The sequence below is a fragment of the Pagrus pagrus genome (genome assembly GCF_965226575.1).
Source record: "Pagrus pagrus genome assembly, chromosome: 4".
Lineage (NCBI taxonomy): Eukaryota > Metazoa > Chordata > Actinopteri > Spariformes > Sparidae > Pagrus > Pagrus pagrus.
Genome location: NC_140188.1, coordinates 12062089 through 12087763, shown reverse-complemented (window position 1 = coordinate 12087763; position 25675 = coordinate 12062089). Strand labels below are relative to the sequence as shown.

Below are 25675 nucleotides of genomic sequence, written 5' to 3'. Positions count from 1 at the left end.
AACCATCTTCCTGTTTTGGTCCGGGAGGCGGACACCCTCTCTACCTTTAAGAGTAGACTTAAGACCTTCCTTTTCGATAGAGCTTATAGTTAGGGCTGGCCCAGGTCCATCTTGGACCAGCTCTTAGTTATGCTGCTATAGGCCTAGTCCGGGGGACAAATGACACACTGAGCTTCTCTCTCCTCCTCTCCTCTCCATCTGTATACATTATGCCTGTATACATGCCCCATCTCTGCTTGTCCCTGACTTCACTTCTTCCCCGGAGTCCTTGTGCTTTCTAGTCCTACAGGCTCCCATGGATCCTGGCCGCGCCCGGGTTGTGGATCGTGGATGCGCCTACTGCTATGGCCCTGCCTGATCATGGATGCGCCTACTGCCATGGCCCTGCCTGACACCCACCACTACTGTCGCTAATATTAGTCATATCTCTGTTACATACATTCCACTACTATTATTGTAATGCATTACTACATACTGTCCTTACCGTTAATCACTACTACTGTTATCACTAGTAATCACATTTCCATGTGCATTTCATTATTATTGCTGTAATACCTCTTTATGTACTTTCATTCCTGTCAATCATCCATTATAATTGTATACATTGTGATCTCGTTGATCTGCTCTGTATATGCGACATCTATTGCACGTCTGTCCGTCCTGGGAGAGGGATCCCTCCTCTGTGGCTCTTCCTGAGGTTTCTTCCGCATTTTTTTTTTCCCCCTGTTAAAAGGGCTTTTTTTGGGGCAAGTTTTTCCTCACTCGGGCATGTAGATTTTACCTAGGTGTGGGTAAATACACCCCAAATGCTGCTATACAGGGTGATATGGGTTGGAAAACTCCATGGCAACATCAGTGGTCTTGCATCTTTAAAAACTGGCAAAGACTCTGTGGTATGCCTGATAACCGATTATGTAAACGTGTTTTTCAGTGGGCGGCTCATTTGACAAATGTAAAAAACTATGTGCAAATGGTAAAACGATTTTTTGGTTCTATGAATTTATCTCATCTCGCTCGTACAGATATGGTTTACTCAAGTAACGATCTTAAATGTTTTGATATGGCAGTGTCAAAGGCAGACGAGGAATCATGGCTACAGTTAATAAACAAACCAGAAGGGAATAAATTACGCACTTACTGCCTATTTAAGGGTGCATTTGAGACAGAGCCGTATGTAAAAAATATATTATCAAGACAGCTTAGAAGTGCCCTTGCTAAATTTAGATGTGGAGTTGCTCCTTTAGCAATAGAAACTGGTAGATATACGAACATCCCAGTGGAGAGACGCTACTGTACTTTATGTGATACTGGCTCCATTGAATCAGAAGCCCATGTTCTTTTACACTGTGTTATTTATATGGACATTCGCGCTGAACTATTTAGTACACTTTCTAAGTATGTTAATTTTAATGATCTTGATGATACAAATAAATTGTGTGTCATTTTAGCTGGTAAACATTGCATCAAGGAATGTGCCAAAGCCTGCCACCTCATCCTTCATAGAAGATTGTTTTTCATGAATTCCAGTTTATAAAACAACTGCCTTGTGTTTTTGTCTGTATGGTACCATAATGAACGTTTTTACGTATCTTTTTCATGACTTTTTATTTTTAGTTGGTGTCTCACAACTCTTTTTTGAGTGGTCCCCAACATTTTTAATTTTGTAAAGGGGGGGGTTATCTATAAAATGAAAACTGTATTTTTATATTGCCTATGTATTTTAATGTGTGTTGTGGAGTGACACCGAAATAAAGTTTATCTATCTATCTATCTATCTCTCGAATCGAGGGTCGAAGGACAGACGGTGTCGTCTCTGTACAGATTGTAAAGCCCTCTGAGGCAAATTGTGATTTGTGAATTTGGGCTATACAAATAAAATTTGATTTGATTTGATTTGATTTGATTTAAATTCACACCTTTAATGTGTTTTTGGTTTGATTTAATCTTATTTTAAATAAATCACCAGAACTCTTGTTCCACTGTGATTCATTTGAAGTCAGTTCCACACATTTTTTAAGATAATTAAGACTTTATTGAGCTATTTTAACATTTTTGTGCAAAACGACCAAAAAAGGATCTTAAAAACACAACACTGAAATTAAGAAAAACATTTAATGTAAAACATTTTTTTTTAAAAAACCTTCAAATGTTAATATTTGATTAATTTTACTGAAGACTTTGCTGAATATGCACTGTATACAACTACTGTTTTTAGAAGGGCCACATTTGAAAAAAGGTGAACTTTTACATCCTGATGCCTGACTTGCAAAGCTTGGAAGTCAAATGTATTAAAACAACTTGAACAATTTAAAACACTTAAACATTTCCTGCCCCTTTCTGTATTGACAACATGCACTTTTTAATTTTAGAAGTAGGTTATCAGTTAAATCCTTGTAATTTTCCTCTTTTTTAAAAGCCTGGGTATACATTTTAGAATAAAACAAGAGTATTTCTGTCCTGAGCAAGAGGCATCACCATGGAGTTGGTTAAACAGACAACTAACAGAATGATCAAAGGGCCAGAATGACATGGTTAAAGGGCTGCAAGTGGCAATTGGCCACCTTAACAATTTCATAACCTCAGATGTTTTAGGATTGATTTTTATTCATTAAATGTTTCTTGGTGTTCTTCTCTGGTTTAAACAATATGATGTAACACTTTGGAGCAAATATACACAGTATCAATCCAAAACTGGAGGCCAGAATGGCAAATATCTCCACAGCCACAGTGAATTTCCCAGGAGAGCTGACATACGCTGGGATAAAGGTGATCCAGACTGCACAGAATATCAGCATGCTGAAGGTGATCAGTTTGGCCTCGTTAAAATTATCAGGTAGTTTCCGGGCTAGGACAGCTAACACTAAGCAAAAGAGAGCCAGTAGGCCTATGTACCCGAGAACAGCCCAAAACCCAATAGCTGATCCTAATGCGCACTCTAGGATGATTCTCTCCTTATATATAGTTAGGTTTTCCAATCGAAAAGGAGGACTAAGACACAACCAAATAGTACATATTAAAACTTGAATGAATGTGAAAGATACTACAGTCATCCTTTGCTGTAGAGGGCCGAACCATTTCATGACACTACTACCTGGGAGTGTAGCTTTGAAGGCCATTAACACGACTATAGTTTTCCCAAGAATACAAGAGATACAGAGGACGAAAGTGATCCCAAACGCTGTGTGGCGTAGCCTGCAGGACCAATCAGAGGGTGCTCCAATGAAAGTTAATGAACATAAGAAACATAGAGTCAGGGAGAAGAGCAGCAGGAAGCTCAGCTCAGAGTTGTTGGCCCTGACAATTGGGGATGTCCTGTGACGAAAGAAGATAGCCGTTGTTACAATGGCAAGACAGGCACCAGCAACTGAGAATGCAGCCAGGATGATTCCTAGGACCTCGTCAAAGGAAAGAAACTCTACAGGCTTGGGGAAACAAGTGTCTCTCTCTGCATTAGGCCAGAACTCCTTGGGGCAAGGGAAACAATCGGGGGAATCTGAAATGAATAGGAGAGGGCTTTTAGCAGTAATAAAGTTGATGTTGTAGACATGTCCAAAAAAAAAAAAAAAAAGGAAGAAAATTAAAAAGAAAAAACATACCTGTAGTATTGCTAATCTCTCCCTCAGGACACAGTATACAGTCATAACAGCAGATGGGTTTTCCTTTCTGAAGCACTTTACGAGTTCCTGGAGGACAGCTTTCACTGCACACTGACACAGGCACCTGGCACATACATACATACAAACAAACTCACACATATTCTGGTGTGCCATGCAGGTCCTTGAATAAAAGGATTGGATTACACATTTTCAAGATCGTCTTTAAACAATAGTCAAATGCTAATACGTGTATTGCGATTGTTATTTCCTTCCAGTAACAATTACTCTTGTTCATGGAAAAAAGCCCTTCTGTCACAGTGCTTACTGTGTACTATATTTCTGCATATACATATATATTAAATATCAGTATGAAATCCTTCAGTCAGCTAATTTGCACCATAGTGGCAACAAGCATGCTGGCCAAAACAGCAAGTCACTGCAGCCTCCTCTTTTCACAATTAGCTAACCTGCACCATTCTAGCCCCCAGCCTGTCAGTGTCCAGTCTGTTATGTGTCAGTCTTTGTCTCTGGCCTGCAGAGGGGATCTGCCTTCGTAGACTCTCCTTCACAGCATTCAGATGATTTCCGTCTTTGCCACTGGTCTCGCGCAGGGACCTGTGAGAGGTACTGCCTTTACTACCAGTTTTGCCAGTTTACTCAGCTTCTAGTAGCTTCGCCCATCTGGTTGTCCTACTGCACTTCCTCCAGCGCTGACCAGCCTATGTCACTGTATCATTCTAGCTCGTCCTTTCATTTTAGCTTTAGCCAGTCTCTTCGTCCCCTTACCCAAACCCCAAAGTGATCCATGTGCATTTTCCAGTGTCAAATTTTGTACCCTTTTAGATCACCAAATTTGAAAATCTAATGTCTTAGATTATTGCTCTTGGGCTCCTTACATGTGTGCCACCATCCATCCAAGTGAGATTCCTGTTGATGCGGAACTCCTGGCCCTCCGGCAGTGATGCATCATAAAGCCCTACTGTCACCATCTCAATGCTGCCACTCTCACTTTGTTGCCAGTTAACCAGGTCGTATCTGGCCACAGGATCCCCATTGACATCAAATGACACATCATAACCATTTTGGGAAAAATTCACTTTCTTGAGCTGGTTAAGAACCTTTGACGATAAGTAAAGTTAGACAAGGAGGTAGAGAAGGGAAAACGTTAACCTAAATTTTTAAAAATAACATCATCGTGGTAACATGACATTGGTTACGTTCATGTAATCATGTTCATTGACCTGTTTGGACTCCATCCTACTGAATTTGTCACACTGAGCTGTAGAATTTGCGTCCTCACATGCTGCAGTATGAATGGCATGTGCTATTGCATAAACAGCCTTGTACACTGTGTTAGTGCCTCTGAGCTGAGATGTGTCAGTGTACGGGCTCTGTAGTGTCTGTATGTCTTCAGTTCCATCACACACAGTTTCTTCTTTGGCTGAATCTAAAAGCACACAAAGGAAGGGGAACATGATTTTAGCTTGACAATATGTATGATTTTACTATGATTATTTTTAATTCATGATTTCTATTTTTTATTTAAACTGTCAACAATGCCTTGAAACATGCGTATCTATATTTTTGAGATTTATTCATGACAAATGCTTATTTTACATACAATTTTGCAGATATGCTTTCATCTACTTTCCTCAAGCTGATTCATGCTGTGTTGGTGGTTATGTATACCAAGTCCAGTTAACACAGATCAGTAATCAGATGTTATGATGTGAAGTCCAAAAGGCAAAAAATGTCCACAACTTTTTAATTAATTACAAACTGACCTCAGCTGTTTTACTGAGTGCAAATAAAGAAATGTTCTGAGAATGTAATATAATTCTTTCTAATGAGTGTAAAATTCTTTTTTGCTTTCCTTTTCATTTATTTCAACCACAAAACATACCTTGTAGAAACTTATATAGTACTACTTGAATGTAATTGGAATTAAAACATGCGCTGTTCTAGCAAAGTTATTCTTCAAACATCTAAATATAAATAGAAGAATAATGCTGTCATCTAAATCCACAAACGACCCACCTCCCCAAAAGTGAAATACAAGAAAATAAAAGAAAATCAAAAAAATGAAAATACAATACAGTACTAAGAGCCCAGGGGCAATTTTTGTGCATTTTAAGAGTTTGGTGATTCCACACTGTGTATCAATATTGTTCTAATAAATGTAAAAAATACACTTAAAAGTAGGGCCAACTGTTTTTATCTATTTTCTTTTATATAAGAAACTCTTTCAGTTTTTGCCAAAATATATAATAACATAATTAGTCACACTTATAAAGGAAAAAATATGTCCATTGTGTTCTTTTGATATCAGTAGATTTCCCTCTCAATGGAAAACTGGGGTTTGATCTTAAAGAAGCTGCCTACATTTTAACACAGGAGGCCCCCTCAAACAGACAATCAACAAAACACAACCACATAGACCCGACTATGAATGTCAGCAATGTACAACTTTCTCACTTTTTTCCAGCCTGCAGTTGAATGCATCCTCCCAGAACTCAGTGAGCACTGGAGAGGCAGCCACTTTAGTTGGAGACAGATCCAGCAAGAATTCTCTTAGACCTGGGTTGACAGATGTTTGAATGCCAAATCCAATGGCTCCGGCACAGAAGTTGAACTTCAGCATGTCTCGGTTTGTTGGCCAGTAACCGCCTATCCACTGGCGAGGTGGAGAAGGCTTGAGCGACAGCTCTCCCAGCAGGAGTGTTAATTCTGCAGAGTATGTAAATGCCACAATAACCACAGCTGTGGACCTGCAGGGACATCATAGTGAATATTATATTATACCAAAACATTATCAAAATTCTTAAGATAAAGAAAAATGAGAGTTAGGCTACCTGATTAATAAAATAATGAATATTATAGAGAAAGACTACTTGCAAATTATTATCTTTTGTGTTGAAGATAGAGTATTGGTCTCATCATGTAATAGAACAAACTTGATGAAGAAATATAGGCCTACATTCCCAATTTGCCACTAAGATAATCAAATAATCTCCAGTCTTATGTTTGAACATTACATGTTTTTTGTGGTTTTGTGTGGAGATGTTCAGTGACAGCACAGGCAACAAAAGCACAATCAGTGAAGCAGAAACCTGCGGATGACGTCAGCTACTCTCTGTATTCTGCTACGTGGGTCGGTCCGATGTAAAGATTCAGAGTATTCAACACAAATCCCCTCCTTCTGTGCTGCCTGCAGGAAAGTTGCCATGCCATTATTGCCATAGTCTGAATCTGACCGGACAGCACCTATCCAAGTCCAGCCAAAGTGTTTTATCAGCTTGGCCAGTGCATCAGCCAGGAAATGGTCACTGGGGATTGTTCTAAAGAAATTTGGGTACTGCTGCTTATCAGACAGGCATGCACAAGTGGCAAAGTGGCTCACCTAAAAGTATCCAGCATTGTTATAAATTTACAGGAAAGAAAAAAAAAAATCAGCACTGGCGGACACTGAAGACATAATTTGAAACAAATTCATAATATTTACTTGAGGAATGTTGAAGGGCCCGATGATGCGCGACATGCTGATAGATTGTGTAGACTCAGACTCGCCAACAATACCCATCACCAAACCAGATTGTGAGCAATTGTCACCAGTGTAAAACACAGGGTCCAGGCCATTTGAAAGCTGGAATGTCACATGCATCGCCACAGGCACTGTGTTGCACGAGTCATGGATCTCATAACCAAGTTTGATCCCTGGCAGCAGCTCGGTGCTGTTGTTAATCTCCTCGATGGCGAAGACCATTGCGCGCGAGAAGCGCAGTTCACGAGAGTCAATGCTGCACAAAGAAACTAATTTAATTGTTCAAATCAAGTTTTAACAGAAAAGACACAATTAAGCAGAACTGTTGTTCATGGGAATTATGACTGATGGCTGCACTGCATCTGTGAACAAAATGTACACCACAGAGTGAAAAGCATAATTCAAAACACAGGATTAGATATCAGTCCATAATGCACATATTTAAAAATAGTCAGCATGTCGATCTAAAATGGCTTAATTTTTTTTCTTATTCTGGTAATGAAACATACATTTGTAAAAGTTTTAAATATCAGACACAAGCTTTGAAACATCATACAAAGCAAAACATTTCTAACCCCATATAGTATAACATCCTCTTATCGACCACTTTGCCCTCTTACTAACCTCCCTGTGCACTTTAGTGGCTCAGGCATGGTGGTGTAATTATGCAACAGTCTGTGCGTGTAGTGATGAATGGCAAAAACAGCACCAATAACATAGTCACCATCCATTGAGAATGCAGGTAGACGAGTGGTACCCTGGAGTTTACATTTCACAGATGAGGCCTCACTGCTGACCCCAGCACCAGTCCTTTCCTCTGTAAGCCCAGTGCTTTGTTTCAGAGCTGAGTTCAGCTCACACAAACTCAGAGACAAGATCAGGCCAATAAAGAGAGCAGAGATTTCCATCACTCAAGTGTCTGCATGTGAGCAGACTGTGTTTGTGTTTCCACTGGTTTATATAGATTTTACAGACAAAAGCTTCCCTCCTCCTACTCTCTGTCAGCCAACTATACATCAGAGGGAGGATGCCCTTGGTCTTTGATGAAGTCTTCAACTTTTTAGCCACATGTGGAGTTTCTTCCATTAAGAGTCCCTGTCTCTTTTCCTCTCTTGTCAAGTAACTATTGTAAATACCAGATATCATAATAATTTCGTCCTCCTCCTATATCTTTTTAGTGCATTGTTTTAACACATATTACATATATGCATATAAACTTGAATAAACGCTCACCTTCAATGGGTTTTTTTATGTAATTTAATCACATTTCAATGACAATTGTCATGAAAAAAGATAATAAAAACATATTCAAAACACAACACTGAAATATAGAAAATAAATAGCCTTTAAATGTAAATGTTTTATTCATTTGATTGAAGATTGTGTTGCATGTGAAGTGCCAAGTAGCCTGACTTTTATATTCCCTATACCTGACCCGTGAATCTTGGAATTTAAATTAATAAGAACAATCTGAAAAATTTAAAACACTTCATAATTTTTCTGCATTGTTTAGTAGTTTGCTGATTTTAAAAAAGAAACATTGAATGTTCAAAAGAACAGGGGAAAAAAACACTGCAACTTTTAATCTGAGAACTAGTTTGATCAGTTTGAGTCGTGTAATTTCCCTCTTCCTAAACAGACTGGGTTAAAACCTTTTGAATGAAGTAAAAGCATATTTCTACTCTTTTTGATCTGGGGAATTTGGATTCTGGGTCAACACCTTGAGCTTTTTGTCAGGTTCTTTGGCCCATCCTGAGTAGTTCTGGCAGTGTGACAGAACCCCTTGTCCTGCTGTGAGAGTCACTGCCATTGGGGAGCAACCGTTGCTAATGGGGGGGCCTTGACTGCAACAATGTTTGGGAGTGTGATGTATGTGAGATCTCATCCACATGAATGCCAGGACCCAAGGTTTGCCAGCAGAACAATGCATTGTACCAAGATGTAGCAAGAGCATGCAGCAACAAGTGTATTTAACATTATATGTCAGTCGGTTTAGTGTTGCCATCTTAACAATTTAAAAACCTCAGATGTCTTAGGATTAGTTTTTATTCATTAAATGTTTCTTGGTGTTCTTCTCTGGCTTAAACAATATGATGTAACACTTTGGAGCAAATATACACAGTATTAGTCCAAAACTGGAGGCCAGAATGGCAAATATCTCCACAGCCACAGTAAATTTCCCAGGAGAGCTGACATACGCTGGGATAAAGGTGATCCAGACTGCACAAAATATCAGCATGCTGAAGGTGATCAGCTTGGCCTCGTTAAAATTATCAGGCAGTTTCCGGGCTAGGACAGCTAACACTAAGCAAAATCCAGCCAGTAGGCCTATGTACCCGAGTACAACCCAGAACCCAATAGCTGATCCTAATGCACACTCTAGGATGATTCTCTCCTTATATATAGTTAGGTTTTCGAATCGAAAAGGAGGACTAAGACACAACCAAATAGTACATATTAAAATTTGAATAAATGTGAAAGATACTACAGTTATCCTTTGCTGTAGAGGGCCGAACCATTTCATGACATTACTACCTGGAAGTGTAGCTTTGAAGGCCATTAACACGACTATGGTTTTCCCAAGAACACAAGACATACAGAGGACAAAGGTGATCGCAAATGCTGTGTGGCGTAGCCTGCAGGACCAATCAGAGGGTGCTCCAATGAAAGTTAATGAACACAAGAAACATAGAGTCAGGGAGAAGAGCAGCAGGAAGCTCAGCTCAGAGTTGTTGGCCCTGACAATTGGGGATGTCCTGTGACGAAAGAAGATAGCCGTTGTTACAATGGCAAGACAGGCACCACCAACTGAGAATGCAGCCAGGATGATTCCTAGGACCTCGTCAAAGGAAAGAAACTCTACAGGCTTGGGGAAACAAGTGTCTCTCTCTGCATTAGGCCAGAACACCTTGGGGCAAGGAAAACAATCGGGGGAATCTGAAATGAATAGGAGAGGGCTTTTAGCAGTAATAAAGTTGATGTTGTAGACATGTCTTAAAATAATTAAAAAGGAAGAAAATTAAAAAGAAAAAACATACCTGTAGTATTGCTAATCTCTCCCTCAGGACAAGGTATACAGTCATAACAGCATATGGGTTTTCCTTTTTGAAGCACTTTACGAGTTCCTGGAGGACAGCTTTCACTGCACACTGACACAGGCACCTGGTACATACATACAAACAAACTCACACATATTCTGGTGTGCCATGCAGGTCCTTGAATAAAAGGATTGGATTACACATTTTCAAGATCCTCTTTAAACGATAGTCAAATGCCAATATGTGTATTGCAATTGTTATTTTCTTACAGTACCAATTACTCTTGTTCATAGAAAAAGGCCCTTCTGTCACAGTGCTTACTGTCTACTATATTTCTACATATACAAATATGTTAAAAATCAGTATGAAAGCCTTCAGTCGGCTAATTTGCACCATGGCTGCAACATGCATGTTGGCCAAAACAGCAAGTCACTGCAGCCTCCTCTTCTCACAATCAGCTAACCTGCACCATTCTAGCCCCCAGCCTGTCAGTGTCAAGTCTGTTAGGTGTCAGTCTTTGTCTCTGGCCTGCAGAGAGGATCCGCCTTCGTAGACTCTCCTTCCCGGCTTTCACAGGATTTCCGTCTTTGCCACTGGCCTCTGGCAGGGTCCTGTGAGAAGTACTGCCAGTTTTGCCAATTTTTTGAGCTTCTAGTAGCTTCGCCCATCCGGTTGTCCTACTGCCCTTCCTCCAGCGCTGACCAGCCTATGTCACTGTATCATTCTAGCTCGTCCTTTCATTTTAGCTTTAGCCAGTCTCTTCGTCCCCTTACCCAAACCCCAGAGCGAATCATGTGCATTTTCCGGTGTCAAATTTTGTACCCTTTTAGATCACCAAATTTGAAATTCTAATGTATTAGACTATTACTGATGGTCTCCTTACACGTTTGTCACCATCCATCCAAGTGATATTCCTGTTGATGCGCAACTCCTGGCCCTCCGGCAGTGATGCATCATAAAGTCCTACTGTCACCATCTCAATGCTGCCACTCTCACTTTGTTGCCAGTTAACCAGGTCGTATCTGGCCACAGGATCCCCATTGACATCAAATGACACATCATAACCATTTTGGGAAAAATTCACTTTTTTAAGCTGGCTAAGAACCTGTGAGGATAAGTAAAGCTAGACAAGGAGGTAGAGAAGGGAAAACGTTAACCTAAATTTAATGAATTACATTATCGTGGTAACATGACATTGGTTATGTTCATGTAATTGCTTTCATTGACCTGGTCAGACTCCATCCTACTGAATTTGTCACACTGAGCTGTAGAATTTGCATCCTCACACGCTGCACTATGAATGGCATGTGCTATTGCATAAACAGCCTTGTACACTGTGTTAGTGCCTCTGAGCTGAGATGTGTCAGTGTACGAGCTCTGAAGCGTCTGAATGTCTTCAGTTCCATCACACACAGTTTCTTGTTTGGCTGCATCTAAAAGCACACAAAGGAAGGGGAACATGATTTTAGCTTTGACAATATGTATGATTTTACTATGATTATTTTTAATTCATGATTTCTATTTTTTATTTAAACTGTCAACAATGCCTTGAAACATGCGTATCTATATTTTTCAGATTTATTCATAATAAATACTTATTTTACATACAATTTTGCAGACATGCTTTCGTCTACTTTCCTCAAGCTGATTCATGCTGTGTTGGCGTTCATGTATACCAAGTCCAGTTAACACAGATCAGTAATCAGATGTTATGATGTGAAGTCCAAAAGGCAAAAAAATGGCCACGACTTTTTAATTAATTACATACTGACCTCAGCTGTTTTAATAAGCGTAAATAAATAAATATTCTGTGAATTTAATATAATTCTTTCTAATGAGTGTAAAATTCTTTTTTGCTTTCCTTTTCATTTATTTCAACCACAAAACATACCTTGTAGAAACTCATATAGTACTACTTAAATGTAATTGGGATTAAAATGTGCGCTGTTCTAGCAAAGTTATTCTTCAAATGTCTAAATATGAAAAGAAGAATAATGCTGTTATCTGAATCGACAAAGGACCCACCTCCCAGAAAAGTAATTAAAAGAAAAGAAAAGAAAATCAAAGAAATGAAAATACAATACAGTACTAAGAGCCCAGGGGCTATTGTGGTGCATTTTTAAGAGTTTGGTGATTCCACAGTGTGTATCAATATTGTTCTAATAAATGTAAAAAATACACTTAAAAGTAGGGCCAACTGTTTTTATCTATTTTCTTTTATATAAGAAACTCTTTCAGTTTTTGCCAAAAGATACAATAGCATAATTAGTCACACTTATAAAGGATAAAATATATCCATTGTGTTCTTTTGATATCAGTAGATTTCCCTCTCAACGGAAAACTGGGGTTTGATCTTAAATAAGCTGCCTACATTTTAACACAGGAGGCCCCCTCAAACAGACAATCAACAAAACACAACCACATAGACCCGACTATGAATGTCAGCAATGTACAACTTTCTCACTTTTTTCCATCCTGCAGTTGAACGCATCCTCCCAGAACTCAGTGAGCACTGGAGAGGCAGCCACTTTAGTTGGAGACAGATCCAGCAAGAATTCTCTTAGACCTGGGTTGACAGATTTTTGAATGCCGAATCCAATGGTACCGGCACAGAAGTTGAACTTCAGCAGTTCTTGGTTAGTTGGCCAGTAACTGCCTATCCACTGGCGAGGTGGAGAAGGCTCACGTGACAGCTCTCCCAGCAGGAGTGTTAATTCTGCAGTGGCTGAAATTGCCACAATAACCACAGCTGTGGACCTGCAGGGACATCATAGTAAATATTATATTATACCAAAACATCATCAAGATTCTTAAGATAAAGAAAAATGAGAGTTAGGCTTCCTGATTAATAAAATAACAAATATGATAGGGAAAGACTACTTGCAAATTATTATCTTTTGTGTTGAATATAGAGAATGGGTCTCATCATGTAATAGAACAAAGTTCATGAAGAAAAATAGGCCTACATTCCCAATTTGCCACTAAGATAACCAAATAGTCTCCAGTCTTATGTTTGAACACTACATGTTTTTTGTGGTTTTGTGTGGAGATGTTCAGTGACAGCACAGGCAACAAAAGCGCATAGTGAAGCAGAAACCTGCGGATAACGTCAGCTACTCTCTGTATTCTGCTACGTGGGTCGGTCCGATGTAAAGATTCAGAGTATTCAACACAGACCCCCTCCTTCTGTGCTGCCTGCAGGAAAGATGCCATGCCATCATTGCCATAGTCTGAATCTGACCGGAAAGCACCTATCCAAGTCCAGCCAAAGCGTTTCACCAGCTTGACCAGTGCATCAGCCAAGAACAGGTCACTGGGGACTGTTCTAAAGAAATTTGGGTACTGCTGCTTATCAGACAGGCATGCACAAGTGGCAAAGTGGCTCACCTAAAAGAATTCCGCATTGCAATAAATTTACAGGAAACAATAACAAATCAGCACTGGCGGACACTGAAGAAATAGTTTGAAACAAATTCATAATATTTACTATAGGAATGTTGAAGGGCCCGATGATGCGCGACATGCTGATAGATTGCGTAGACTCTGACTCGCCAACAATAGCCATCACCATACCAGATTGTGAGCAATTGTCACCAGTGTAAAACACCGGGTCCAGGCCATTTGAAAGCTGGAATGTCGCATGCATCGCCACAGGCACTGTGGTGCACGAGTCGTGGATCTCATAGCCAAGTTTGATCCCTGGTAGCAGCTCTGTGCTGTTGTTAATCTCCTCGATGGCGAAGACCATTGCGAGCGAGAAGCGCAGTTCACGAGAGTCAATGCTGCACAAAGAAACTAATTTAATTGTTCAAATCTAGTTTTAACAGAAAATACACAATAAAGCAGAACTGCTGTTCATGGGAATTATCACTGATGGCTGCACTGCATCTGTGAACAAAGTGTACATCACAGAGTGACCAGCATAATTCAAAACACAGGATTAGATATCAGTCCATAATGCACATATTTAAAAATAGTCAACACGTCGATCAAAAATGGCTTAATTTTTTTTTCTTATTCTGGTAATGAAACATGCATTTGCAAAAGTTTTAAATATTATACAAAAGCTTTGAAACATTATACAATGCAAAACATTTCTAACCCCATATAGTATAACATCCACTTATCCACCACTTTGTCCTCTTACTAACCTCCCTGTGCACTTTAGTGACTCAGGCATGGTGGTGTAATTATGCACCCGTATGTGTGTGTAGTGATGAAGGGCAAAAACACCACCAATAACATAGTCACCATCCATTGAGAATGCAGGTAGACGAGTGGTACCCTGGAGTTTACATTTCACAGATGGGGCCTCAGTGCTGACCCTAGCACCAGTCCTTTCCTCTGTAAGCCCAGTGCTTTGTTTCAGAGCTGAGTTCAGCTCACACAAACTCAGAGACAAGATCAGGCCAATAAAGAGAGCAGAGACTTCCATCACTCAAGTGTCTGCATGTGAGCAGACTGTGTGTGTGTTTCCACTGGTTTATATAGATTTTACAGACAAAAGCTTCCCTCCTCCTACTCTCTGTCAGCCAACTATACATCAGATAGAGGATGCCCTTGGTCTTCGATAAAGCCTTCAACTTTTTAGCCACATGTAGAGTTTCTTCCATTAAGAGTCCCTGTCTCTATTCCTCTCATAATAATTTTGTCCTCCTCTCATATCTTTTGAGTGCCTTGTTTTAACGCATATTGCATACATATGCATATAAACTTGAATAAACTCTCACATTCAATGGGTTTTTTATGTGATTTAATCACATTTCAATGACAATTGTCGTAAAAAAAATTAAATAAAAAAAAAATTAAAAACACAACACTGAAATATAGAAAATAAATAGCCTTTAAATGTAAACATTGTATTGATTTAATTGAAGATTGTGTTGCATGTGAGGTGCCAAGTGGCCTGACTTTTACATTACCTATGCCTGACCCGCGAATCTTGGAATTTAAATTTGTTATAACAATTTGAAAAATTTAAAACTCTTTCTAATTTTTCTGCATTGTTTAGTAGTTTTCTGATTTTAAAAAGAAACAAGAGTACAGGGGAAAAAACAATGCAACTTTTAATCTTAGAACTAGTTTGATCAGTTTGAGTCTTGTAATTTCCCTCTTCCTAAACAGCCTGGGTTAAAACCTTTGGAATAAGTAAAAGCATATTTCTACTCTTTTTGATCTGGGGAATTTGGATTCTGGGTCAACACCTTGAGCTTTTTGTCAAGTTCTTTGGCCCATCCTGAGTAGTTTTGGCAGTGTGACAGAACCCCTTGTCTTGCTGTGAGAGTCACTGCCATTGGGGGGCAACCGTTGCTAATGGGGGGGCCTTGACTGCAACAATGTTTGGGAGTGTGATGTATGTGAGGTCTCATCCACATGAATGCCAGGACCCAAGGTTTGCCAGCAGAACAATACATTGTAAGAAGATGTAGCAAGAGCATGTAGCAACAAGAGTATTTAATATTATATTTCAGTCGGTTTAATATTGCCATCTTAACAATTTTAAAACCTCAGATGTCTTAGGATTAGTTTTTGTTCATTAAATGTTTCTTGGTGTTCTTCTCTGGCTTAAACAATATGATGTAACACTTTGGAGCAAATATACACAGTATCAGTCCAAAACTGGAGGCCAGAATAGCAAATATCTCCACAGCCACTGTAAATTTACCAGGAGAGCTGACATACGCTGGGATAAAGGTGATCCAGACTGCACAGAATATCAGCATGCTGAAGGTGATCAGTCTTGCCTCGTTAAAATTATCAGGTAGTTTCCGGGCTAGGACAGCTAAGACTAAGCAAAATCCAGCCAGTAGGCCTATGTACCCGAGTACAACCCAGAACCCAATAGCTGATCCTAATGCACACTCTAGGATGATTCTCTCCTTATATATAGTTAGGTTTTCGAATCGAAAAGGAGGACTAAGACACAACCAAATAGTACATATTAAAATTTGAATAAATGTGAAAGATACTACAGTTATCCTTTGCTGTAGAGGGCCGAACCATTTCATGACATTCCTACCTGGGAGTGTAGCTTTGAAGGCCATTAACACGACTATGGTTTTCCCAAGAACACAAGACATACAGAGGACGAAGGTGATCCCAAATGCTGTGTGGCTTAGCCTGCAGGACCAATCAGAGGGTGCTCCAATGAAAGTTAATGAACATAAGAAACATAGAGTCAGGGAGAAGAGCAGCAGGAAGCTCAGCTCAGAGTTGTTGGCCCTGACAATCGGGGATGTCCTGTGACAAAAGAAGATAGCCGTTGTTACAATGGCAAGACAGGCACCAGCAACCGAGAATGCAGCCAGGATGATTCCTAGGACCTCGTCAAAGGAAAGAAACTCTACAGGCTTGGGGAAACAAGTGTCTCTCTCTGCATTAGGCCAGAACTCCTTGGGGCAAGGGAAACAATCAAGGGAATCTGAAATGAATAGGAGAGGTCTTTTAGCAGTAATAAAGTTGATGTTGTAGACATATCTTAAAAAAATTAAAAAAGAAGAAAATTAAAAAATAAAAAACATACCTGTAGTATTGCTAATCTCTCCCTCAGGACACGGTATACAGTCATAACAGCATATGGGTTTTCCTTTTTGAAGCACTTTACGAGTTCCTGGAGGACAGCTTTCACTGCACACTGACACAGGCACCTGGTACATACACACAAACAAACTCACACATATTCTGGTGTGCCATGCAGGTCCTTGAATAAAAGGATTGGATTACACATTTTCAAGATCCTCTTTAAACAATAGTCAAACGCCAATATGTGTATTGCAATGGTTATTTTCTTCCAGTAACAATTACTCTTGTTCATAGAAAAGGGCCTTTCTGTTACACTGCTTACTGTCTGCTATATTTCTACATATATATATATATTAAATATCAGTATGAAATCCTTCAGTCAGCTAATTTGCACCATGGCGGCAACAAGCATGCTGGCCAAAACAGCAAGTCACTGCAGCCTCCTATTCTCACAATTAGCTAACCTGCACCATTCTAGCCCCCAGCCTGTCAGTGTCCAGTCTGTTAGGTGTCAGTCTTTGTCTCTGGCCTACAAAGGGGATACACCTTCATAGACTCTCTTTCCCGGCATTCACAGGATTTCCGTCTTTGCCACTGATCTCTGGCAGGGTCCTGTGAGAGGTACTGCCTTTACTGCCAGTTTTGCCAATTTATTCAGCTTCTAGTAGCTTCGCCCATCCGGTTGTCCTACTGCCCTTCCTCCAGCGCTGACCAGCCTATGTCACTGCATCATTCTAGCTGGTCCTTTCATTTTAGTTTTAGCCAGTCTCTTCGTCCCCTTACCCAAACCCCAGAGCGATCCATGTGCATTTTCCGGTGTCAAATTTTGTACCCTTTTAGATCACCAAATTTGAAATTCTAATGTATAAGATTATTGCTTTTGGGCTCCTTACATGTTTGCCACCATCCATCCAAGTGAGATTCCTGTTGATGCGCAACTCCTGGCCCTCCGGCAGTGATGCATCATAAAGCCCTACTGTCACCATCTCAATGCTGCCACTCTCACTTTGTTGCCAGTTAACCAGGTCATATCTGGCCACAGGATCGCCATTGACATCAAATGACACATCATGACCATTTTGGGAAAAATTCACTTTTTTAAGCTGGCTAAGAACCTGTGAGGATAAGCAAATTAGACAAGGAGGTGGAGAAGGGAAAACGTTAACCTTAATTTTATAAATTACATGATCGTAGTAGCATGACATTGGTTATGTTCATATAATCATGTTCATTGACCTGGTCAGACTCCATCCTAGTGAATTTGTCACACTGAGCTGTATAATTTGCGTCCTCACATGCTGCACTATGAATGGCATGTGCTATTGCATAAACAGCCTTGTACACTGTGTTAGTGCCTCTGAGCTGAGATGTGTCAGTGTACGAGCTCTGTAGCATCTGAATGTCTTCAGTTCCATCACACACAGTTTCTTCTTTGGCTGCATCTAAAAGCACATAAAGGAAAGGGAACATGTTTTTAGTTTGACAATATGTATGATTTTACTATGATTATCTTTAATTCATGATTTCCATTTTGTATTTAAACTGTCAACAACACCTTGAAACGTGTATCTATATTTTTCTGATTTATTCATAAGAAATGCTTATTTTACATACAATTTTGCAGACATGCTTTCGTCTACTTTCCTCAAGCTGATTCATGCTGTGTTGACGTTCATGTATACCAAGTCCAGGTGACATAGATCAGTAATCAGATGTTATGATGTGAAGTCCAAAAGGCAAAAAAATGTCCACAACTTTTTAATTAATTACATACTGACCTCAGCTGTTTTAGTAAGTGCACATAAATATATGATCTGAGAATGTCATATAATTCTTTCGAATTAGTGTAAAAGTATTTTTTGCTTTCCTTTTCATTTATTTCAACCACAAAACATACCTTGTAGAAACTCATATAGTACTACTTAAATGTAATTAGAATTAAAACGTGTTTTGTTCTAGCAAAGTTATTCTTCAAACGTCTGAATATAAATAGAAGAATAATGCTGTTATCTGAAGAGACAAACGACCCACCTCCAGAAAAATTAAATAAAAGAAAAGCTAAGAAAATCACAGAAATTAAAATACAATACAGTACTAAGAGCCCAGGGGCCATTGTGGTGCATTTTTAAGAGTTTGGTGATTCCACACAGTGTATCAATATTGTTCTAATGAATGTAAAAAATAGACTTAAAAGTAGGGTCAACTGTTTTTATCTATTTTTCTTTTGTATAAGAAACTCTTTCAGTTTTTGCCAAAATATATAATAACATAATTAGTCACACTTGTAAAGGAAAAAATATGTCCATTGTGTTTTTTTGCTATCAGCAGATTTCCCTCTCAACGGAAAACTGGGGTTTGATCTTAAAGAAGCTGCTTACATTTTAACACAGGAGGCCCCCTCAAACAGACAATCAACAAAACACAACCACATAGACCCGACTATGAATGTCAGCAATGTACAACTTTCTCACTTTTTTCCATCCTGCAGTTGAACGCATCCTCCCAGAACTCAGTGAGCACTGGAGAGGCAGCCACTTTAGTTGGAGACAGATCCAGCAAGAATTCTCTTAGACCTGGGATGACAGATGTTTGAATGCCAAATCCAATGACTCCGGTACAGAAGTTGAACTTCAGCAGTTCTTGTTTAGTAGGCCAGTAACTGCCTATCCACTGGCGAGATGGAGAAGGCTTAAGCGACAGCTCTCCCAGCAGGAGTGTTAATTCTGCAGGGGCTGAAATTGCCACAATGACCACAGCTGTGGACCTGCAGGGACATCATAGTAAATATTATATTATACCAAAACATTATCAAGATTCTTAAGATAAAGAAAAATGAGAGTGAGGCTACCTGATTAATAAAATAATAAATATGATAGAGAAAGACCACTTCAAATTATTATCTTTTGTGTTGAAGATTGAGTATTGGTCTCATCATGTAATAGAACAAACTTGATGAAGAAATATAGGCCTACATTCCCAATTTGCCACTAAGATCATCAAATAGTCTCCAGTCTTATGTTTGGACATTACATGTTTTTTGTGGTTTTGTGTGGAGATGTTCAGTGACAGCACAGGCAACAAAAGCACAATCAGTGAAGCAGAAACCTGCGGATAACGTCAGCTACTCTCTGTATTCTGCTACGTGGGTGGGTCCGATGTAAAGATTCAGAGTATTCAACACAGATTCCCTCCTTCTGTGCTGCCTGCAGGAAAGATGCCATGCCATCATTGCCATAGTCTGAATCTGACCGGACAGCACCTATCCAAGTCCAGCCAAAGTGTTTCACCAGCTTGGCCAGTGCATCAGCCAGGAACAGGTCACTGGGGACTGTTCTAAAGAAATTCGGGTAGTACTGCTTATCAGACAGGCATGCACAAGTGGCGAAGTGGCTCACCTAAAAGAATTCAGCATTGTAATAAATTTACAGGAAAGAAAAAAAAAATCAGCACTGGCGTACACTGAAGAAATAGTTTGAAACAAATTAATAATATTTACTATAGGAATGTTGAAGGGCCCGATGATGCGCGACATGCTGATAGATTGCGTAGACTCAGTCTCGCCAACAATAGCCATCACCATACCAGATTGTGAGCAATTGTCAACAGTGGAAAACACAGGGTCCAGGCCATTTGAAAGCTGGAATGTCACATGCATCGCAACAGGCACTGTGGTGCACGAGTCGTGGATCTCATAACCAAGTTTGATCCCTGGCAGCAGCTCTGTGCTGTTGTTAATCTCCTCTATGGCGAAGACCATTGCAAGCGAGAAGCGCAGTTCACGAGAGTCAATGCTGCACAAAGAAACTAATTTAATTGTTCAAATCTAGTTTTAACAGAAAAGACACAATTAAGCAGAACTGCTGTTCATGGGAATTATCACTGATGGCTGCACTGCATCTGTGAACAAAATGTACATCACAGAGTGACCAGCATAATTCAAAACACAGGATTAGATATCAGTCAATAATGCACATATTTAAAAATTGTCAACATGTCGATCAAAAATAGCTTAATTTTATTTTTCTCATTCTGGTAATGAAACATACATTTGCAAAAGTTTTAAATGTTATACAAAAGCTTTGAAACATTATACAATGCAAAACATTTCAAACCCCATATAGTATAACATCCACTTATCCACCACTTTGCACTCTTACTAACCTCCCTGTGCACTTTAGTGACTCAGGCATGGTGGTGTAATTATGCACCCGTCTGTGTGTGTATTGATGAAGGGCAAAAACACCACCAATAACATAGTCACCATCCATTGAGAATGCAGGTAGACGAGTGGTACCCTGGAGTTTACATTTCACAGATGAGGCCTCAGTGCTGACCCCAACACCAGTCCTTTCCTCTGTAAGCCCAGTGCTTTGTTTCAGAGCTGAGTTCAGCTCACACAAACTAAGAGACAGGATCAGGCCAATAAAGAGAGCAGAGATTTCCATCACTCAAGTGTCTGCATGTGAGCAGACTGTGTGTGTGTTTCCACTGGTTTATATAGATTTTACAGACAAAAGCTTCCCTCCTCCTACTGTCTGTCAGCCAACTATACATCAGATAGGGGATGCCCTTGGTCTTTGATGAAGTCTTCAAAACTTTTTTTCATTAAGAGTCCCTGTCTCTTTTCCTCTCTTGTCACGTAACTATTGTAAATACCAGATATCATAATAATTTTGTCCTCCTCTTATATCTTTTGAGTGCGTTTTTACTTTTTAACACATACAGTATTACATATACAGACCCTTTCCAAAAAATTTGAATATCCTGGAAAAGTTTATTTATTTCCATAATTCCATTCAAAAAGTTAAACTTTCATAGATTATAGATTCAGGGCCCACAATTTAAACGATTTCAAGTATTTATTTGTTTATTTGTACATAATTTGGGCTTCCAGCTCATAAAACCCACGAAAACAGGAATTCAAAAATTTAGCACAGTCATTAAATTGCTTCACTTTGGTTCAATTGTCTCAGTTCGGTTCAATATGGAGAAGACTGCAGACTTGACAACTGGCCAGAAGACCATCATTGATACCCTCCATAGGATGGGTAAGCCACAAAAGTTTATAGCTAAGGAGGCTGGCTGTTCACAGAGTGCTGTGTCCAAGCATTTCAATGGAAAGTCAAGTGGAAGGGCAAAATGTGGCAGGAGAAGATGCACCAGCAGAAGAGATGACCGTGGGCTTCAGCGGATTATCAAACAGAGAAGATTCAAGAATCTGGCAGAGATCCAGAAAGAGTGGAATGAGGCGGGAGTCACAGCTTCAAAAACCACCACATTCAGACGCATCCGGGAGATGGGCTACAACTGTCGGGTTCCTCGGGTCAAGCCACTTCTGAGCCTGAGCCAATGTAGGAAGCGTCTCAACTGGGCCAAGGAGAAGAAGGACTGGACTGTTGGCCAGTGGTCCAAGGTCCTCTTTTCCGATGAAAGTAAATTGTGCCTTTCATTCGGGAATCAAGGTCCAAGGGTTTGGAGGAAGACGGGTGAGGAACAGAACCCAAGCTGCTTGAGGTCCAGTGTGAAATATCCACAGTCAGTCATGACTTGGGGTGCAATGTCCGGTGCAGGTGTTGGTAAACTCTGCTTTCTTAAATCCAAGGTCACCGCAACAGTCTACCAGAATGTTTTAGAGGACTTCATGATTCCTTCTGTTGAGGATCTGTATGGAGATGCAGATTTCATCTTCCAGCAGGACCTGGCCCCTGCCCATACCGCCAGAAGCACCAAAACCTGGTTTGATGCCCATGCCATTACAGTGCTTGACTGGCCAGCCAACTCGCCGGACCTAAACCCCATTGAGAATCTATGGGGTATTATCAAGAGGAAAATGAGGGGCACCAGACCCAAAAACAAAGAAGAGCTGATAGCAAGCATCAAGGAAATCTGGGCTTCCATAACTCCCAGGCAATGCCACAGGCTGATTGCCTCAATGCCACGTCGCATCGAGGCAGTGATTAAGGCAAAGGGATTCCCAACCAAGTATTGAAGATTGACATATTGTTTTGAAAGTACCATATTTTGATTGATTTGATGTGATCCTAATTTCTTTCTTTTTTTTCTGCAAAAACTGAGAAGTAAATGGTGATTTCTTCACAGTATTCTAATTTTTTTAATTCCTGTTTTCGTGGGTTTTATGAGCTGGAAGCCCAAATTATGTCACACCGCGGTGAGGGGTCTGGTGGCGCGGTGATAGTCTGTGTCTCCCTTTGTTCTGTGCCAGAGTGTCTTGGGTTCGTCCAGCACCCCAGCCATATTCCACAGCCCTGTTCAAAGCCACGCATCAAGTTTGTATTTCTTCCTTCCTCTTTAATGAGTGATTTTTTGTTTGTAATTGTTTCTTCTGAGATTCAAGTTAAAGTATGACTCCGGTGGAGTGCCTCTTTTGTTTCATTAAGTGTTTTCATAGTCAGTCGTGAGTGTAGTTCTGTTTATAGCCTTTTCCTCCGGTTGGAGTGATTTTCTGTTCATAGTTTTTTATAGCCATTTGCGCCAGAGTAGTTCAGTTGTCAGCCCTTTTCTTTGCCTCCGCAGGAGTGATTTTCTGTTTTATTATCCTTTTTCTTTGAGGTCATTTTGCCTCGATTCTGTTTCTGTTCCGTTCGTTGTAACTTAGCCTACAGAGTAGAGATCTTGTCTCATAGCCTATTTGTTTAATCACTTTGTTAAAGTTCAAGTGAAGAAAACACATTCTTGAATAAAGCCTGCTCCAATTGCTCTTAATCTGCTTCTGAGTCCTCCTTCCCTGTCCAGGCCTGACAAATTATGTACAAATAAACAAATAAATACTTGAAATCGTTTAAATTGTGGGCCCTGAATCTATAATCTATGAAAGTTTAACTTTTTGAATGGAATTATGGAAATAAATAAACTTTTCCATGATATTCGAATTTTTTGGAAAGGGTCTGTATATGCATATGAACTTGAATAAACTCTCACCTTCAATGGGTTTTTTATGTGATTTAATCACATTTCAATGATAGTTGTCATGAAAAAAGATAATAAAGATATTCAAAACACAACACTGAAATATAGAAAATAAATAGCCTTTAAATGTAACTATTTTATAAATTTAATTGAAGATTGTGTTGCATGTGAGGTGCCAAGTGGCCTGACTTTTACATTACCTATGCCTGACCCGCGAATCTTGGGATTTAAATTTGTTATAACAATTTGAAAATTTTAAAACACTTCATAATTTTTCTGCATTGTTTGGTAGTTTTCTGATTTAAAAAGGTTTGCATGTACAAAAGAACAGGGGAAAAAAACAGCTAGAACTAGTTTGATCAGTTTGAGTCTTGTAATTTCCCTCTTCCTAAACAGCCTGGGTTAAAACCTTTTGGAATGAAATAAAGCATATTTCTACTCTTTTTGATCTGGGGAATTCAGATTCTGGGTCAACACCTTGAGCTTGTTGTCAAGTTCTTTGGCCCATCCTGAGTAGTTCTGGCAGTGTGACAGAAGCCCTTGTCCTGCTGTGCGAGTCACTGCCATTTTGGGGGGAACTGTTGCTAATGGGGGGGGGGCCTTGACTGTGTAGCAGCATAGTTGTGCCATCTATGTTATTTAGTGTTACTGCTTGTGGTTAGCGCCACTAGTGGCCGTCATGATGTGGGCTGGCATAAAAGCAGCCATCCTTCACCGCCTCTTCCTTTTGCGCTCCTGTCACTGGTGCATCACTTCCGGGCCGAAGGTTGTCTGGTCCGACAGGTATGGCCGCCACGCTGCTTCACCACGTTGGTCACTTGGTTCTCTCTGTGGGCTCACGGCATTTGTGTTTTGTAGGGTGACTGCCTGTGCGCTGCTCCGGGCTCCCCGTATGTGCTGTGGTGTATTTCTGGCTTGGTAAGTGTTCTCTCTTTTGGCAATGTAGTTGATGCTGTCTGACGGCTAACGCTAGTGTGGTCTTAGGTAAACGCCGACAGCGGCCGGAGCCCTCTCTCCCTCCCTCCCTCCTCCTGTGCGAGTGGGTGTGTGTGTGTCCAGGTTTGGTCATAAACAGGTATGTGTGTATTAGCGTAGCGAGCAACCACAGCATTTTTCTGGTAATGTAGCAACACTAACAGTATTTTCCCATGATTAGGACTAACTGCAATCAGCTTATTTGGGTGGCTGCTGCTTTGTCTCCGCGCTGCTTTGCCTCGCTGCTGTTTGCTCCACGCTGCTTTGCCTTGCTGCTGCTGTCTGCTTCACGTGCTTTGCTCTGGCTGGCATATTGTGTCCACCGCCGCCTCTCTCACGGCGCGCGCAGTGTCCGGAGTAGCTCTACCAGGAGCGCTCATTCACCATGTGTTTTAACTGTTTTAACTTTGTTTAATTTTGTTTTGTTATTTGTCCATTGATTTGTTTATTTTTCTTTTCAGTTGTTGGAGACCGGTGGTGGCGTGCTGGTGTCCTGGTGGTGGTGTCTCCCCCCTTGTTTCGTCTGCTGTGTCCTGGGAGCGGGTTTACTTCAGTATGTGTGTGCCACATGTTGGGTGATTTTGGTTGACCTCTTCATTTTTGGTGGAACCCCCACTGCACTAGTCATCGTCCACTCACTCGGCTCCAGCCCCTTTTTATTCAGGGTGAATGATAACGACTTTTAAAAAAAAAGAATTATTTAATAAAATTTTATTTTTTTCCATATCATTCAAACCACGTCTCATGGCTTTTAATGAGTGAACTTACCTGTGTGCCTTGCACTTTCCATTCATTCCTTGGGTGAAATTCCCAGGGTGGCGTTGTTTGTTCCTTTTTCTTGTTTTGTTTGGTCACATCATTTAGTCTAATTTCTTACCACCTATCTCTCGCCATAACTGCAACAATGTTTGGGAGTGTGATGTATGTGAGGTCTCATCCACGTGAATACCAGGATCCAAGGTTTGCCATCAGAACAATGCATTGTAAGAAGATGTAGCAAGAGCATGTAGCAACAAGAGTATTTAATATTATATTTCTGTAGGTTTAATATTGCCATCTTAACAATTTTAAAACTT

The 25675-nt window shown here is 40.1% G+C and overlaps 3 protein-coding genes across 3 annotated transcripts; all 3 read right to left on the bottom strand.

Moving 5' to 3' along the window:
• Nucleotides 1-2588: 2588 nt before the first annotated feature.
• Nucleotides 2589-7919, bottom strand: LOC311256474 (extracellular calcium-sensing receptor-like; the record flags this gene model as incomplete). Its single annotated transcript, XM_084351556.1, has 8 exons — nucleotides 7762-7919; nucleotides 7099-7393; nucleotides 6707-6996; nucleotides 6072-6364; nucleotides 4838-5043; nucleotides 4493-4714; nucleotides 3597-3720; nucleotides 2589-3493 (listed from the first exon to the last, which is right to left on the bottom strand). Exons 1-8 carry the CDS (start codon nucleotides 7866-7868, stop codon nucleotides 2589-2591), a joined length of 2442 nt encoding a protein of 813 aa, XP_084207682.1. The 5' UTR covers nucleotides 7869-7919.
• Nucleotides 7920-9175: 1256 nt separating this feature from the next.
• On the bottom strand, nucleotides 9176-13947 carry LOC311256494 (extracellular calcium-sensing receptor-like; the record flags this gene model as incomplete). The annotated part of the gene is made up of 7 exons (XM_084351575.1): nucleotides 13663-13947; nucleotides 13273-13562; nucleotides 12640-12932; nucleotides 11403-11608; nucleotides 11059-11280; nucleotides 10176-10299; nucleotides 9176-10074 (listed from the first exon to the last, which is right to left on the bottom strand). Exons 1-7 carry the CDS (start codon nucleotides 13921-13923, stop codon nucleotides 9176-9178), a joined length of 2295 nt encoding a protein of 764 aa, XP_084207701.1. The 5' UTR covers nucleotides 13924-13947.
• Nucleotides 13948-15697: 1750 nt separating this feature from the next.
• Nucleotides 15698-20472, bottom strand: LOC311255809 (extracellular calcium-sensing receptor-like; the record flags this gene model as incomplete). The annotated part of the gene is made up of 7 exons (XM_084350459.1): nucleotides 20194-20472; nucleotides 19803-20092; nucleotides 19169-19461; nucleotides 17934-18139; nucleotides 17591-17812; nucleotides 16699-16822; nucleotides 15698-16596 (listed from the first exon to the last, which is right to left on the bottom strand). The coding sequence occupies exons 1-7, from the start codon at nucleotides 20452-20454 to the stop codon at nucleotides 15698-15700; spliced, it is 2295 nt and encodes a 764-aa protein (XP_084206585.1). The 5' UTR covers nucleotides 20455-20472.
• Between the last annotated feature and the right edge of the window lie 5203 nt (nucleotides 20473-25675).